Here is a 17,933-nt window from a genome sequence, read left to right as displayed (position 1 = left end):
TTGGCTCACTTCTTTTTTTGTTGATTTTTGTAAAAAAAAAAGATCCATTTTTTTCCCCTGTACAATTTGAAAGGTTTTTTTTTTTCCCCCCATAAAGAGGATTTAATTTTTCTTGTGGTTCTTTCTCCATAATTTCTTAGCATTCCTGATGAACCCGTTTCTCCGTTTGTGAATTATCTTTAGGACTGTCTCAGCCCTGAGATGATAATGTGTTTTAGGGCACAGATTCTGAGTCCACTGAAAGATGCAAAATTGAAAGAAACATTAGGGGCTGGAGTGGAGGAGGTTGCTCAATTCTGGTGTCATCCATTCCCGTGGGAAATAAAAGTTGTAATTTGCGGGACTGTTAGTATTATCTGTGGATGACATCACTGGAAGATTTGACTCTTCTGTTACGTTTAGGGAAATCATTTTTGGATAGTCTCATTTTATTCTAGGCAACATAACAGAGTAGTAAGGTTTTCCGAGGGGTTAGTTTAGTAGGGCTCATTAAGAATGGCTAAGAGTGAACCTCCTATTTATCTAGGAAATGGTCATTGGAGCAATCCCTTAGGTTACTCTAACTCTGATATCTTACTGACCTAGAAATACAGTGTTGCAATAAGGAGCATCTTGAATAAAAGATTTCAGCGATGGATGGTTGAATTTTTAATTGCCTGAAAAATTTTCTAGAGCACTGTAAATAGGAATCCAAAGTTGATGGGTGTTGTCATCGCCCCACAAGAATGAAAATGGCAATCATTTGTGAAGGAGTGGCAGTAGAGGTAGAATGAAACCCGATGGAATTGCTTGTCTGATAATGTTGGAGATACAGCTAGATTAGTAAGGCTTTCTTGCTGGGTGGGTATATTGAACTTTTATTATCTCTGTATAAAAAAGACTAGAAAGAGGTTATTTTTTTCTTCTTCTCAGGGATAGGAATGTTGGAAACAGACACATTTTAAGACTCGCCTCTAAAATAATGAAGGCCAGACGATTTCATCTTTATTCATTGATTTTAATTAAAATCCAGCAAGTTTGTGTTTCAGTAACTCTATTTCTATTGACCGTGGTTTTTTTTTTTTTTTTAAGATTTTCTTTTTGAAGAAGCTTGTAGAGCAGATCATTTAATGTTAGGTCTTGGGAATGAGATTATGGAAATACATCGACAAAGGTCAGATGTTAAGGGAGTGATTGTACCTACTACGTTCTGTTAATGTTGATGGATGTGGGCAGCTGAATCCCACGTGCCCTCTTAAGAACAGAGCCTTTGGCCTTGTTAACAAGGTGCTGTGTAGTCATGCTGGTTTGCATCAAGCTGTGATTTTCATTTGTGACTTTTGTATTTCTTTTTTAGATTTTGCTTATAAAATACCCAAGAGATAGATCTCCTTAGCTTTGTTTTGGTAGAGAAATGGAAAATCCCTCCTCCCCCCATTTCCTGTGGTACATCAAAAACAACCTGTAAGTAAGTTGAGCGTAATTTGGGCCAGAGACATTTAGATCCTCTTTACTTGTGTGAATAAAAGCCATAGCTGTTAGAGATCATTTTGTGTTATTCTTTTGTACATATAGGTCTTATTTAGAATATAGATGTTAAATATCTTTTTCTTCAATAGCTGTTCGGTTTGGTCGTATTCCGAAGCGTGAAAAACAGAGAATGCTAATTGAAATGCAAAGTGCGATGAAGACCATGATGAACAGCCAATTCAGTGGTCATTTGCAGAGTGACACATTAGTAGAACATCATGAACAAACAGCCTTACCAGCCCAGGAACAGCTTCGACCCAAGCCCCAGCTGGAGCAAGAAAACATCAAAAGCTCTTCTCCTCCCTCTTCTGACTTTGCAAAAGAAGAAGTGATTGGCCTGGTGACCAGAGCCCACAAGGATACCTTTATGTATAATCAAGAGCAGCGAGAAAACTCAGCAGAGCCCCTGCAGCCCCAGAGAGAACGGATTTCCAAGAACATGGAGCAGTACCATTTAAATCATGACCATTGTGGCAGTGGGCTTAGCAGCCATCTGCCTTGTAATGAGAGCCGGCAGAATCTCAATGGACAGTATAAAGGGAGGAACGTACTGCATTACCCGAACGGGCATGGCATTTGTATTGCAAATGGACATTGTGTGAACTTCTCCAATGCTTATACTCAAAGAGTATGTGATAGAGTTTCGATAGATGGATTTTCTCAGAATGAGAACAAGAATACTTACCTGTGCAACAATGGAGGGAGAATGCATCTGGTATCTAGTGAAATTAAATTTTTTTTGCTCACCTTGTATCACAGAAAGCTTTGAAGGTTTTTCTTTTATGTAGGGAATATTCCAACTTCAGGGGTGGAAGTAGGGGTGTCAGGAAACCTAAGGGATTTATAGAATCAGGTTTGTGCAATATTTTAGGTCAAATCCTTAGTAAACATCATTTGTTGAATGACCTAATTCCACACCGAGTTAGGTACAAGCATGTGATTTGATTGATACTATGCTTGGGATTAGGATTTTATGTAAAATAGGGATCATGCAGAATTGGTCCTTTAATTCTCAGAAAAACCTTTCAAAATTTAAGCATTATGATTAATCACTACCTTACTAGCTTTGGGATTGTCTCTTAGGGCTGATCTTTTAGCTTGCCACAGTCAGTAATTCTTTCATTTCTATGGAAGGAGTTTTCTTTAACCGTTGTACTGCAAAAAGGTCTTTGGATATAGAACGTGGATGTTTCATTGTGTGAGAATTTAGTAATATTTTAATTTAATAGGCAAGCTTCTAAGGATTTCATCCTGTGAGATGAGTTATGTTATTCATATCATTCAAGTTATTTTTTTTTCATCAAAGACACCAGTCTACATGAAAATACAGTGTTTATACTCAGCCAAAATTTCACCAAAAACATCAGTACAGCACCATTTCCAGTTTAAATCATGAGGTCCTTTGATAGTACTTGGTATTTTCTATAGCCACGTAATTAAAATGGTCTTTTTTTTATTTTTCAAAATAGTTGACAGTATCCCAGTCCTTATATGTTAGATTTTTTTGGTCACTGGCAAGTATTTGATCTCATGGATCTGAAAGGTGACCTTATGTTTTATTAGACTTAGTGACTGCCTTAAGTGGGGAAGAATCTGTAAGACTTTAGGTTCTAATTTTGTGATATTCTTCATAGTTATAAAATCACTCCATTCCTGGATCTCCTATGGATTAAGTGAAAATTTAAAGGCTGATTTTACTAATAGAGTTTACAGTGCATGTTTCATAATCATTGTAGTGTTTTTATACCTTCCTATTTTTCCCTTTCTATTTTTCCCTCTCCAACCTCATTTAGAAGGTGCACCTTGTAGCTCCAGTCAATGTTTCCTAATTGAACAAGTGGAGGTCACTGGTCAGTGTTTATGAAATAAATGGTTAGGACCGTTTTAAAAAAGTGAGGCATCTCGCTGTTTTTCCTCTTTGAAATTACAACATTGTGATTGTGCCCAATTAGAAAAAAGTGAGTTTTGAAATATAAACTGAATGGGGCAGCCGGTTAGCTCAGTTGGTTAGAGCATGGTGCTCTTAACAACAATGTTGCCGGTTCGATCCCCACATGGGCCACTGTGAGCTTCGCCCTCCACAGCTAGATTGAAACAACTACTTGAGTTGGAGCTGATGGGTCCTGGAAAAACACACTTAAAAAAAAAAAAAAATTAACTGAATGTGGCCTGGGGATCTAGGCCTGTGACTTCTAGCTGAATTTGAATAAGTCACTAAACCTGTTAGTCTCATTTTCACACCTAAGAAATGGTAATTATAATACCTGCCGTAACTAACTAATAGGGTTGAGCATCAAGTAAATATGTATGAATTTATTTGAAAACCTAAACTCAGCATAAGGTGGCAGCAGTGTTACCAAATAAACTCTTAAACCTGTGCAACAGGTTTTTAAAATAGCTTGTTAGGGATCTCAGTTTTGCTTAGGCTGCCTCTCTCTGTCAGGATAACAAGTTAATTGCTATTTAAATTAGGTTGCTGTGAGGCTTTCTGTCAAAAGGCTAGCAGAAAATGAGAAAGTGCTATTATCAGTAGCATCTGAGGGTTATTTTCATGGTGGCATTTCCAATGATTCAGAGATGCCACTTTTGAAATTTCTTTACCACCTCTCACAATTGAAGAGTTTTTTGTTTTGTTTTTTGTACACTAGGTTTGTCCAATGAGTAAGTCTCCATATGTGGATCCTCATAAATCAGGGCATGAAATCTGGGAAGAATTTTCAATGAGCTTTACCCCGGCAGTGAAAGAAGTGGTAGAATTTGCAAAGCGTATTCCTGGATTCAGAGACCTCTCTCAGCATGACCAGGTCAACCTTTTAAAAGCTGGGACTTTTGAGGTAGGTTTTGTTTATTCTGAACGTGAATGCAGGGCATGTGGTATTTTATTTTCATGCACAATTTCATTCTTTTCTACACAAATATTTATAGTCCAGAGGCTGAAACTACCAACAAAAGGCTGATCATCTCAGGATCTTGGGAAGAGACTAGAGTTACGTAGGACTTGAAATATAAATACTCTGCATGCCCAGCATACGAGCTCCAGGCGCCAGCACTGCTTTCAGGGGTGGACACCCGCTGAACGCCTCTCCTGGCGTTCACTAGCTTCAGTGCAGAATATGAAGGGTAACTAGAATGTGGTTTTGTTTTTTAGGAGAATGTAGACTATTTTGGTAACGTATCAGATGTCTCTGATGTGCTCCCTCAGATTTTCTTGGCCTCGCATCACTCCAGAATCCATGGTTACTTTTTCGGCACCAGCTTCTCTTGCTGTGATGTCTTCTGCCGGGGCCGGGGGCAGCCACTGTTGCCAGCTTGAGTAGGACGCAGTGCCTCTCCTTGTGCTTCCTTAGGTGCCTCTCCCCTGTCTGCTCCAGGGCTTCCCTGTTGCTGCTGAGGTGTGAGAAACTCGGACTCGCTGGGAGCTCACTTGTACTTTATTCTGCAATGCAGGGTGGTCGGTGGGAATTTGCTGCCTGGTGGGCCAGATCTGTGATCAGTGGGGGAACGGAGCCAGGGGATGTATTTGCATTTCTCCCTAGATGGTCCCACATGACTGAGCTCTCAGTTGTCCTTGATAATAAGTGGTGGACAGCTCAGTAAATATTGCTAACGTTTGCTCTTCTTCCCTGTCTCATTTCCTTTTTCCTCCTTCCTGTTTTCACATGTGCCAGTACATAAACTTTTGCCTTAGGTTCTGTTTTCTGGGGTGCCTGGACTAGAACAGAGAGGCCATATTTATTCATAAATGAAATAGCTATGGTGTAATTCAAAAGAAACACCTCTAGGTTAGGATTTTCAGTTCAAAGGAAAACATTAGACTTAAGATTTAAAGCCATGTCAGTGATTAAGTTCGGTTCACCCATTTTTGAGGTTAGGTAACTACAGCCCAGAGTTGTGAAGAGACGGTTTTTGGATTACCAGTAAGTTCCTAACACAGTCAGGATTGGAACGTAAAGCCCAGACTCCAGAACTTGGGTTTTTTCTCCTTTGTGGTTTGTCTTGGGATTGCTGTGTTCTAGGCCAGCACCATCTTCATAGAGGCCTCGCCCTCTTTTGGATGGTCTTCGGCAAAACAAGGCTTTGCTGGGGAGCATTGCAAAGGGAAGGCGTTTTGTTCCGTGTTCCACTGATTATGAGAGAAATATATGGCAGATGTCCCCATTTATTGTAGTGGAGGGAGGGCTGTAGGTAAGCAGTTGTTGACTGGTTTGGTTTGGATTTCAATTATAACTTGGTGTGTAGAACACTTTTACTGTAATAGTTGTTTTGTATGTATTGTGTCTTTAGGTTATGGTTTCTTGAAATAGTCTAATTAGAGTTCATCTGCTGTGTTTGCCTTGGCTCCATTTGGTGTTTTGATGTTTCGAAGTGTTAGTGCATTGAAATATTGCTCTTTTTACTGGAGCTTAGAGACTATGTGCTATACTTGGTAGCGTAAAGAGTGTCTGCAATGCCTTTGGCCAAGGCCCAGTTTCACATTTCTTGGCATTATAGCCTGCTTTAATTTTGTATTTGCATTTCACAATCTTTATTAAGAGAGTTTCAGAGTATCACAGGACTTACGTATTCTGCCAGGGGTGGCTAGAATTTTTTGATGTTCTTCTTGGAATATTTATTGCTTTGGTAGAGAATTTGCCTTAAGGAAATGATTCCGGGTGAAAATAAACTCAGTTTTTCCTTTACAGCTTTCGTTTATATGTAGAATGTTTCTTAACTGACTTGAATACTGAGTTATTTCTTAGCATTGCTGTTGAACTTCTCCAAATACATTGAAGTCTTTTTCTTTTTCCAGGTTTTAATGGTACGGTTTGCGTCATTGTTTGATGCAAAGGAGCGTACGGTCACCTTTTTAAGTGGAAAGAAGTATAGTGTGGATGATTTACACTCAATGGGAGCAGGGGATCTGCTAAACTCTATGTTTGAGTTTAGTGAGAAGCTGAATGCCCTCCAACTTAGTGATGAAGAGATGAGTTTGTTTACAGCAGTTGTCCTGGTATCTGCAGGTAAGCCAGCTGGTTCAAAATTGTGCCACAGCTAGAATATAGTGACCAACTGGGGAGAACGTGGCAGTGAATTAGGTTCCAGCAAGCAATATGGAGGGAAGAAGGCCTTAAGGAAGATGGTAAACTATGTTAGTCAGTTATTTTTACATAAGTAATTTATTTTCAATCATGAGAGTAAAAGTCAGAAATGCTATATAGTAATAAAATGATGTTTAGATCTGGGCCTCATATTTACCACTCTTAGTCTTTAGCACTTGTTAATAATTTTTTATGAGTCTAAATCATTATTTTATGGATTTAATTTTTGGAACATTGTGTTTCTCCAGGTAGGTGGTTCTAATATCAATCTAAGTTTTAATTAAAATATTATGTGGGTTCCTTGAAGATGTTGAAAGTATCTGTGGTTTGTTACAGTAGTAGGTGAATTGTGAGTTGCTTTCACCCAGGCTTTCACCCAGCTTTGCCACTGAATTTTATGTGTGACTCAGATGTAAGTAATTTGATCCTTTTGGGTCTCGGATTCCTCATTCTTAGAAAGGTAGGGATTGTATCATGTGAGTCTGGCATGGGGTCAGTCACATTGAATGACTAAGATTTTGGGGTCCTAACATTTAATAATTACTTACGCGAGTCATTGATGGTGTTTCTCAATTTCCCTACCACCTTGCATTTATATCACAGTTATTTCTGACCAAAGTATGTCAATTCAGACTGTTAAGGCAGAGATTACTCCCAAAAACAGATTAGAAATTACGATACAGTGACTTTCCTGGGACACGTAAGTAAATGCCAGCCACTTTTAGGTATCTCTGACTTTATTTTAAAACATTTGTGGAGAACTTTACAGTATTTCGAAAGGACATTCTTCAAGCTTCCCATTTGCTTCCCGTTGTGTAAATGTGCTCGGCACTGTGAAAGTGTAAGTTCTGGCCCTGGATTATGTGACTGAACTATAAATCAGTAACTCTTAAAGAGAGTAAGTTCTTTGTATATCATAAATGGCCTGTACATCAGTGGTATAAAGACTTACGCCATTTGGAAGCATAATTTGGCTACCTTTTCTGATCAGCTTTCCCTGGGGAGCTAAAAATGCACGTATGATATCAGAATAGTATGGGAGGAGTGTGTCAGTAAGGGATACCTGTTATCTCAGGTACCTTGTGATGCCTCTTGTACTTGACCATTTCGCAGAGTTTCTTGATAAGTGATTGATTAGTAATGGTTTGAGTTGACATCAGATTAATAAATCTATTACTGTGAAACTAAAGGTAATCCATACTTGTTCATGCTTTATCTGATGAATATGCTTTATGTGCTAGGTGCTCGGGGGAAACAGAATAAGCATTAAGACACAAGTTTGCTCTCAAAGTATTTTATGTTCTATTTGGAGAGACAACTAACATAACAAGCTTTATATACTAACTTTTGGCTCTGACTGAGGTAAATAGGAGTTATGGGAAGGAGATAAAATCACCTGAGTAGGCTTTGTGGGGAAGATGGAAGTGGAGCTAGAATTTGAAGGGTGGATTATTAGGTTTTCCTAGCAAAAACTGGTAGAACCTTGTGGGAGAACACGAGATGGGGCAGAGGAAGGGGCCAGAGCCTGATGCGTACATCAGGGAAGAGGGGACGGAAGCTTGCACGTTAGGGGAGTACCAGTTTATGGAATGACAGCTGTGGGAACTGAGCAGAGAAGTTTTAACTTAAAATATGGGGCAGTAAAAGGCAGTGCAACTTCTTAAGTGGAGGAATGACCAGGTATTAGCAAAGTGATGCTTTAACATTGGTCCAGCATTTTAGACAGGTGAGTCATTAGAGCTGGAGAGTCAGGTTGAGAGGCTGTTGGAATAACTTTAGGTTTGAGATAGTGGAATGAACTCTTCTGAAATGAGGTGTGGCAGAGGAGGTGGAGAAGGAAGGGACTGTGTCCCAGAGATAGTTCACAGGAAGTGACAAAGTCCAGCGAGTTGATCGGGAGCTCTCTGCTAGGAACTGTGCTACTTCATTTGTATTTCCCACCAGGAACATTATTTTTATTTTGTTTTAATTTTTTGAAAAAGCCTTGTTTTCCGAACATAAGAATAATATGGGTTCTTTGAAAAATTAGAAAATATTAAGATGATAATATCATTACCAAAAAGCATCACTGTTAGCATCAGGGGTCTTAGTCTATCCATTCACTTATCCATCCACTTATCATTTGCCTGCTTATTGATATATGGTGTATAAGACATGTTTGACATACTAAGCGGAAAACACATTATAAAAGAGTACATACATTCTTATTTTTGTTTTGTTTATATATGAAGATATACAAGCAACACATATATACATGCACAGTTCCATGCATTTTAAAATAATATGTTGTTTTCACTTAAATATATGATAGTGTTCATGTCAAATTTAAATCTTTACCACTTTAAAAGGACTCTTGTTATTTGTAAAGCAGTGTTTAGTTAGGAAAATAAAATTCAACAACTACAGAAGAGTATTAAAAGAAAATTCTCTCTTTCCTTCTTCTACTTTCAGACTATTCTTCAGAAAACTATATTTCTCACCATCTTCCTTTTTAATTGTTCTGATGTTTGGCCACCCAGCTCTAAATACTGTGCTTAGGTATTAGCATTTTTTATTTAGTAGATATAATTGATAAATAAAACTACCCTCTTACTTTTCCCTCTCAATTTTTATGTTTTACTTTTTTAGTTACTTTATTGGTTTTTATAATTTTAATATGCTCACATTCTTTGATCCTTCACTTTAACATAATCTCTCAGATAGTTTAGATAGAGAATCTTCTCATTATACGGGGGGACAGTAATTTAGTATCCTCCTTTCTCCATATCCTGGCTTCTTCTGCTATACCATTTCTTTTATATAGTCAAGAATTAAAACATTCACATTCTGTTACATAGCTGTGATTACTTTTCATGCTTTATTTATCAATTGATTCTAAAAATTGAAAAGGAAAAAGGTACGCGTTTACAGTATTATGATTATGTAAGTAGTGCTCGTAGTGTTCACGCAGTGGGGATGAAACGGTAGCCAAGGTGATACAAACCTCTGCCCCAAACCTGCGCCACCCGCACGGGAATGTTCCAGGGATCAGCTTTATATTCTCTGTTAATTGCTTAGAATTCAGCAACATTGCAGTTTGTTTCATCTTTAAAATAGCTTTTTGTTTTTCTTGGAATCTACAGTTGCCTTCTGGTTTTTGTTTTGTTTTGGTTGTTGTCAGAAGAAAGGCTAGTTAATTTCTGGATCTCGTTATGTAATTTTATCCTCAAAACAGACCTGTGATATGAGCCAGGACTTGTTATCTTCAGTTATACAGAAAGGAATTTGAGGAACAGAAGGGTTCAATAATTTGCCCAAAGCCACATTTTTAATAATTAGCTGAACAGGCATTTGAACTCGTATTAGTCAAGTTTCAAAGCCTTTCCATTATATTGCTTGTAACAGAGTAGCTCTAGCTGAAGAGAGAGAAATTTCAAGCATGATCTTTTCCTGGAAGACTTCCTCCGTTTTCCTGTGAGATTGGAAGGATCTTGATACCATGGAGAGTAGGGGAATTATACGGGGAAGGTAAATTCTTTTCAGATTGTGTGAAATGGTAGTAGTCTCTTCCAGTGGCAGATTAGGGACTGGCATATAGTTGTGAGACCAAGGCTCATCTAGACACGGATTTAGTTGTCCTCATTGTAGTTTTTGTTGAACAACTGTAGGAAGTGAAGATGCATAAAGAGGATATTTCGTGAGGAGTACAGGCTTGGGAGAGGGATAAAGAACCAGCAAAGGAATCAGAAGCTGTATCTTGACTTAACCTGTATAGTGTAGCATTTAGTGCATCATTTATAAGATGAATTTCCAGTTCAGTTTGTGTATTCTATTGTTACAATTTCAAGAGGATTGTTTTTTCACAGTCAAGCTAGATTTGTAGTTAGGTTCTGTGGTCTTGAAATCATGAAACCCTGGTTTTAGAAAAATTAATAACAATTTATATTTTTAGGTGTAGATGTCCATTTCTCTGAGGTTCTGAGTTGCATAAAGAAGCATAGGTCGTCCAAACACAAAATAGTCTCTGGAAGATCAATCACTAATAATACTACTAGTTCTAACTCAGATATCCTTCCCCACTTATTGTTTCTTTCTTTGCCCATCTAGATTATTTGTTTGTGGGGATCACTGTCATTCTTTCCCAGTCTGGTATTATAAATTACTGATGATATGACGCAAACCAATTATTCTGCCCAAATATGAACTCTCTAAAGGAAGGAATTTTGGTTTGCTTTGTTCACTGCTAATTCCTTAGCACCTATCACAATTACCACCTACATTCAATAAGTGTTTGGTGAATGAATTAATAAGTTGCAAGGATGTTAAAGAAAACAATTACTTGAATATTAAAAGCAGAGGAAGCTCTTAGAAGCATTACTGAAGGCTTTAATTAATTTTGCAGAGATGACTCTTACGATTATGTGGCTAAAGTCAAATGTCAAGAGAAGAGGTCTTTTGTCCATCTAACAATTTTGTCTGAAAAATTATGACCCCCCCCCCAAACTAATTAGTAACATTCATTTGTTTCTTTTTCCATAGGAATTAGCACATAGTTGTAATAATAATCCAAATTTATTAAATGTAAGGTAAACCTATTTTCATCATTTTTCTGCAATTAGAGTTAAACTATTTCCCTTTACTATTTTTTTTTCTTTTATTAATTTTTTTTATTGGGGAATATTGGGGAACAGTGTGTTTCTCCAGGTCCCATTAGCTCCAAGTCGTTGTACTTCAATCTAGTTTTGGAGGGCGCAGCTCAACTCCATGTTCAGACGCCGCTTTCAGTCTTTAGTTGCAGGGGGCACAGCCCACCATCTCATGGAGGAATCGAACCCGCAACCTTGTTAGAGCTCATGCTCTAACCAATGGAGCCATCATCCAGCCACCCCTCTGGCAGCTCATCTGCAGCTCGTTGTCTTCAATCTAATTGTGGAGGGCGCAGCTCACTGGCCCATGTGGGAATCAAACCAGTAACCCTGTTGTTCAGAGCTCACACTCTAACCAACCGAGCCATCTGGCTGCCACTATTTCCCTTTACTATTAAATTTTAGTCCTTGTTCTAAGTAGTTGCATTGCAAGTGAACTTTTTCAGCTACTAGTTACAATGGAAGACTTCCTCAATCTCCTTGTAAAAAAATAAAAAAAGGGCATAAATGGCCAGAGAATTTTGCTTCCTTGTAGAATTCTTTTTCTTATACGGTTCCCCATATTCGATGGGAACTATTGAATATTTCTTGCACACTACTGCCTCCTATTGTAAAGGGAAGAAATAGCCCTTGTTGATGAAAAAAATCAATGGGCAAACAACCTAGGTTTGGCATGTTTTAAGATACTTTCTTTCATTGCTGGTTTATACTAAATCACTAATTTATTGACATCTGTATGATGAGCTTAATAAACACAGTATACTAAATGAATGTGAATGCAGGTTAATATAACTAGGTATTAAAGTTGCATAGTATATTAGCTATCTGTCACTGCCTAACAAAGTACCGTAAAACTTAGTAGCTTAAAAATGCATATATTTATTTCTCACAATTACTGAGGGTTAGAAATAGGGGTGTGGCTTAGACGTGTGCCACTGGCTCAAGGTTTCTTGGGAGGCTGTTGTCAAGCTGTGGGCAGGACTATGTTCTAATAAGAAGGCTCTGCTAGGGATCTGCTCCCAGGCTGATTTATGTGGTTGTTGGCAGGGTTTAGTTCCTTGCAAGTTGTTGGACTGAGTGATTCAGTTCCTTGCTGGCTATTGGCTGGAGACCACCCTCATTTCCTTAACATGTGGTCCACTCCATAGGGCAGCTTACAGCGTGGCATCGGCTTTGTGAATGAGTGAGTGCCTAAGATGGAAGCTACAGGGGTTTTTTGTAATCTAATATTTTGCTCATTAGTGGTGAGTCAGTAGGTCTAGGACTCTCAAGGGGAGGCAGATATTCAAGGACAAGGATGCCGGGCTGAAGGGATCACTGGAGGCTGTTTTAGAGGCTGCCAGCTACACATGGTAACACACAAATGTGGAATATATTCCATATGAGTTAAAAATACATTTCTAAAGTACAATATTTATTTTGCCATTTAGAAGCAGTTGAAATTAGTAGATGGCATTTAATTAAAAACATCGGAACCTCTAGTTTTTTTGTTTACAAAAATACCTACGCACTAAAGAATTTTGATTTATCAAGTGTAGTATGTGATATATATCTTTATAATACAATAAATAGCTACAAGAATTTGCCATTGGGATTTCTAAAACTTTGTCAGTTATCTATTGTCTTTGTTCCAATGTATAAAACCTTGTGTTGAATTCACTGATATTGATGAAGAAGAATTGTATTTATATTTAATATTAATAATATGTCCTCTCCTTCATATCTCCCTATTTCTTACTCTGCATTAGATCGGTCTGGAATAGAAAATGTCAACTCTGTGGAGGCTTTGCAGGAAACCCTCATCCGTGCACTAAGGACCTTAACAATGAAAAACCATCCAAACGAGGCCTCTATTTTTACAAAACTTCTTCTAAAGTTGCCAGATCTTCGATCTTTAAACAACATGCACTCTGAGGAACTCTTGGCCTTTAAAGTTCACCCCTAAGGCCTTTGTTTATTTAAATATGAACTGATCATGCTAACTGTACATTTTGTGCTCAAATGCTTATTTATATGTGTATACCATACGTGGAGATAGAAAAGACCTTTAAGACAATACAGGATTGTAGGCTCTCTCTATAATCGTGCAGTAGCTGTTTGGAATGAGGTTTCTTCAGCCATGATTAGACATTGACCGCCTTTCCCTGATAGACCAGTCAGCTGTGTTGCACTTAAACTGGAGAAGTTAACACTGAATTATATTTACACTGAATGTTAGACTTTTTCATCTGCCAAAACCAAAATATTTTGATCTCTTTGTGGTATAGATATAACGCACAATCACAAGTATAGGAGGACTTAAAAATTAATCTGTTGTGGTAGAAGTTCTGTTGTGTGGTGGAAACTCAATTTCACCACAAGACTATTTGATCTGATAACTGGAGACTTTGTAAGTGAGGAGAGTTCCATGTCTGTATTTTACTCTGCCGCTGTTCCAGTGTATGATCCTGGGCAGGTTGTTGGCTGTGGAAAATGAGAATTGATAATGTTCCCAATACCCCACCTCACAGAGATACTAGAAAATGTCTATATAGCATATTTACCTCTTGGGAGATAGGCACTATGTAAATAAGGTAAAATTTTTGTTATTGTAATTATTCATTATAATAATCTTTTCTTATTTGTAAGCATTTCTGAGAAATCATTTCATAGTCCACACCAATCTATTCTTCAGGGTTCCTGCATATGTGTGGGGTATTGTCCTGGCACACATATTCAAAGTTTATGGGTACATCAGATACATAGTATGTGTACATAATACGTATGTGAATATAGTTATACATAAATATATTTCTTCACAATATTTTAAACTGTGAAGAACTTTATCATACAATAAACTTAAATCAAGAGGTTTCAGAAGACTCAGATTAGGTGCATTTTACCTGTTGTTGACATAATCATTGCTTTAAATGTTTAGGTAGTACAATATTGAATTTATGCTCTATTTTTGTTTAAGCAACACTTAATGTAAAAGTACAACAGGGAGTCGAGTCCAGATTTCAAAAACTATGTATTTTAGAGTTCGTCTTTGGTAAAATCTTTGGTTCAAGGTACTGGTTGTTTGAAAGTTCATTCAGATTCTTACCTTGTGCTAAAAAAAGTTGCATTGCTGCCCCCTATACACATGCTGCAGCTTGATGACAAATATTTTTATTCTTTCTGGAGAACCAGTCAGTGTTTAAGAAAATCGTTTAGTATGTTGGTGCACGTGTACTTTGTATGTGTGTATGTGTGTGTATGAGGGAGGGGAAGAGAAAGAGAGCGAGCACAAGTGTGTTCCTGAGTCCACTTTTTTTTCCCTAAATGACACTACAGGGATTTTGTCAAATTAGATTTAACCTGTAATTTGGAAAATCATTTAGTGTGTGACCTACAGGTTTAGAAGTGGTATAATCAAAGACATTTCATCCACATTTTTCATATTGGGCTTTATTAAATATATAAGATAAACCTCGTTTATGGCAGTAGGAGAAATAGCCAAAGTTGAGGATTTTATGTATGTTTTTCTGTTTCCCTAAAAAATAGCAATTTTTTTTTTTTTGGTAAAGATTGCCTTCCATATAATTTTTGGATTATATAAAATTGCAAAAGTGAAAAGAGCCCACTTTACTATATTCAGCCTGTTACTTTAATGACATGTGAGCAGAATGCCTTATTTTGTAATCTTATTTAACTTGTTGCTATGGGGACTTGAATTTCTGTGGCACTAGTTAAGTAAGTTAAAATCAAAGTTAAACCCTCTCAATATTAAAGAGGAAAGGTGATGGTGATGTCTGTAATATGATATAAACCATTATTGTGATTTACCTTAAATAGGTATAACTTTTATGGGATTTACGGTATAGTTTTTGTGAATTCTTTACATGATAGCATTATCTTTTTGTAATTTTTTTTTCCCTAGGATAAATGCATAGTTTTCTTCTATGGGGGATAGAAACAGCTTTTTGAAGTAATACTAAAAACCTCAAAGATCATGTTGATTCTTAATTTTTGCCTTTTGCATAAGCCTCTTTATAACATGTATCTTTAAAACAATTACTAAGTCTTTAGGAATGTATAACCAGAACTATGTTAGTATTGCTTATAAAACCTTACTTAGGTTCAATATGTATATGTATACATCTGTGTATAGGTATATAGATTTGCATTTTGTCTTGTAAAATTTTATTTGAATGAATTCTTCCTGTAGGTAATGGGAAACAAAATTAATGGTTCATATGCCACTCATAGCATTTCTATATTTGAAAATAGCCCAATATTGAAACTTCTAATTCTAAAATTAAACCAGCAGCCTATTACAAGCACATTCTTTGATTGAGTCATTGGTTATAAACTTACTAAATGTGGAGAAGACAACCAGTTTAGGGAACTTCTGAGTGGGTGGGACACTGTTGATTAATTAATAACGTGTGCTGTATTAAGTGATGCTTTAACTCTGATTTTCAAGTTAAAATACGGGCATTATGTCAGCAAACTTAAGGGCATTATGTCAGCAAGCTACAACTTTTTTTTCCTGTGCTTTTAATGTAGCTCTACATGATCTGAGAGAGGATTCAAGCTTTTAGAGAGAAATAGCTGAGGGAAAGAGGGAAATATCTTCTTGCGATGAAGTTTTTCCTTATGGTGGTTTAATTACAGATGAAAAAACTAGAAAGAAATTTTAGTGGATTAAGTGTATAGCTGTCGTATCTACATTTGTAATTTGATGAGAGATGATTTATTTTATGTAAACATCATTGCAAAGCAGGGTGTAGAAGCTCATCTAGATTTTTTACTGTGCACGAAAGTAAGTAACTATGTCGATTACTCTTTTTCTTTTCCAATATAAAGTTTGCTGAATGTACAAGAAGAGTTTATCACTTAGGATATAGCATTTTTTTTAGGGGTTGGGGGGCGGGGCTCTGCCAGGAAATGACTTGTAAACAAAGATTGTCTGGATTTGGTCTGAAATAAAACTTGAAGCTATTCTTGAACTACCATGGAAAAATAAACTGGCTGTTTTTTAAAAAAAAAGATGGAAATATATGGTTGACAAGATATGAATTCAGTTTATTTTCTACAGACTGTTATTGATGAGGACGTGGATAATACCTTCATGTTTCTGAAAAGTAATCTGTACGTGGGGGGAGGGGATAATAAATATTATTTCTAACCAAGTGTGGTTTTTGGTATCTTTATCTCAACGTTTTGTAAGACTGTTTATAAGTTAACTTACCACTTTCCCTTGAGCATAACAGGATCTCTTATGTACATTTCTAATTCAGCACAGGAGAATTCAGCGTAGGGGAATGTCTATAGGCAGAGCTTTTTGTGAAAGAAAATTTTAGAGTTTAGAGATTGCAGCAAGGATTGTTGCTATTTTCTGTAATGCCAGCGGATACTGCTTCACTGTTTCTGATAAAGTAATCTTTCTGGAAAGGAGAGAGTGAGAGAGAAAGGGGGTACTTGATCCAGTCAAGAATCAGCGTTGGCCATGAATGGGATAAAGTACCTCAGCAAGACCCCTGTTCCCCCTCTATTTTCCCTTTCCTAGTGCTTGTGGCCGTGCTGCCAATGTTAAGGCAGTTAGTGACATCAGCATTCCCTGCCATTGTTTCCTGGACCGGTAAAATCCACCATTTTTCTGTGGATATTAATTGATTAAATAAATTTGGAAATGCTGGGATAAACAAAGTCGCTGAGAGGTCTTTATGTCAGTCCTGTTCTCTAGTGAGCGAATGTGAATTGTGAACCCTTTAAGGAAAGCTTGAGTGGGATGCAGTTGTTCCCAAACTTCCTCCACCAAGTCACCCCGTCTTTTTTCTGTACTGAGCACTTCTTGGGGTTTCTTGGAAAGGGTACTTTCAGGAGAAAACTTGTAATCCACTTTGGGTTTCGATCAGGATGTTGATCGTATCCCGTGGATTACTGTACAGATTTACATTGTATTTTTCACTGGTTTTGCACAGTATAATAGGAAACATTGAGCTCTGAATAAATATGTGCTTGATGGAAAACAAAATAGATTAAATTCCTTCCAAATTTTGGAAATGATGCATGTGAGTAAGACAGCCAATTCACAGATCTGGTTTTAGTTTGTACACTCAGTTGGGCCTGTTAAAATTTATTACATTGCTTTTCTTAATTCTTAGTCTGTCTAAAAGTTTAGGAAGAACTATGACTTGTGTCCTGTAGCCATGTCAGAGTTGCTCTTCACAATGTGAAAATCAGTTGCTCTGGGGTGATTTTCAGATACCAGATTATCAGGTCCACTTAGAACAACAATTTGGATCGAACGGGTGTAGAAACCATAAGCTGGAAGGAAGCTCAGAACCTGTCCAGAATGCTTTCAGTGGGGGCATATTCCCCACATAACTCCATGAGGGGCTCCAGTAGTCAGTCACTAATTATAGATCCTAATGGGCACTCGCCACCCATTCCTGGGAAGCAGAGAAATCAAAAACCCATTCATAGCATTTTTGCCACCATCACCTCTTTCAGTTGCCACTTTCTCTTGAATTTGAACTCTGGAGTTAACCGTTCTGTGTTTTGGTGGGGGTGGGAGGTCCATTAGGATTCTCTGATCTGATGTTTGTCATGAACACAAAGTGCTATATACTCTTGCTGACTTCTGGCAAATGGGATGGGGAAGATATAGCAGTTCTTGGTAAAGTCCTTTCTAGTAATGGTTGGATTTTTTTTTTTTTTTTTTTTTTTGGAGGATCCTTTCTTCCAGTGTATG

The 17,933-nt window shown here is 37.4% G+C and overlaps 1 protein-coding gene across 5 annotated transcripts in view; it reads left to right on the top strand.

The window, feature by feature from the left end:
• The window catches only part of NR1D2 (nuclear receptor subfamily 1 group D member 2), a 120,319-nt gene that overhangs the window by 14,428 nt on the left and 87,958 nt on the right, over positions 1–17,933 (top strand). For 3 of the 5 annotated variants that reach the window (XM_033132145.1, XM_033132146.1, XM_033132148.1), the window contains exons 5-7: positions 1,599–2,224; positions 4,158–4,343; positions 6,299–6,509. In XM_033132145.1, the coding sequence (XP_032988036.1) occupies positions 1,599–2,224; positions 4,158–4,343; positions 6,299–6,509 (1,023 nt within the window). Of the gene's footprint in view, positions 1–1,598; positions 2,225–4,157; positions 4,344–6,298; positions 6,510–9,038; positions 9,132–12,960; positions 16,369–17,933 lie in introns of those variants that run through there. The other 2 variants (XM_033132147.1, XM_033132149.1) reach the window with 2 other exon arrangements.

This window comes from Rhinolophus ferrumequinum, chromosome 17 (genome assembly GCF_004115265.2).
Source record: "Rhinolophus ferrumequinum isolate MPI-CBG mRhiFer1 chromosome 17, mRhiFer1_v1.p, whole genome shotgun sequence".
NCBI lineage: Eukaryota > Metazoa > Chordata > Mammalia > Chiroptera > Rhinolophidae > Rhinolophus > Rhinolophus ferrumequinum.
Note: the sequence above shows the minus strand (reverse complement) of the source record. Positions and strands in the feature narration are given on the sequence as shown.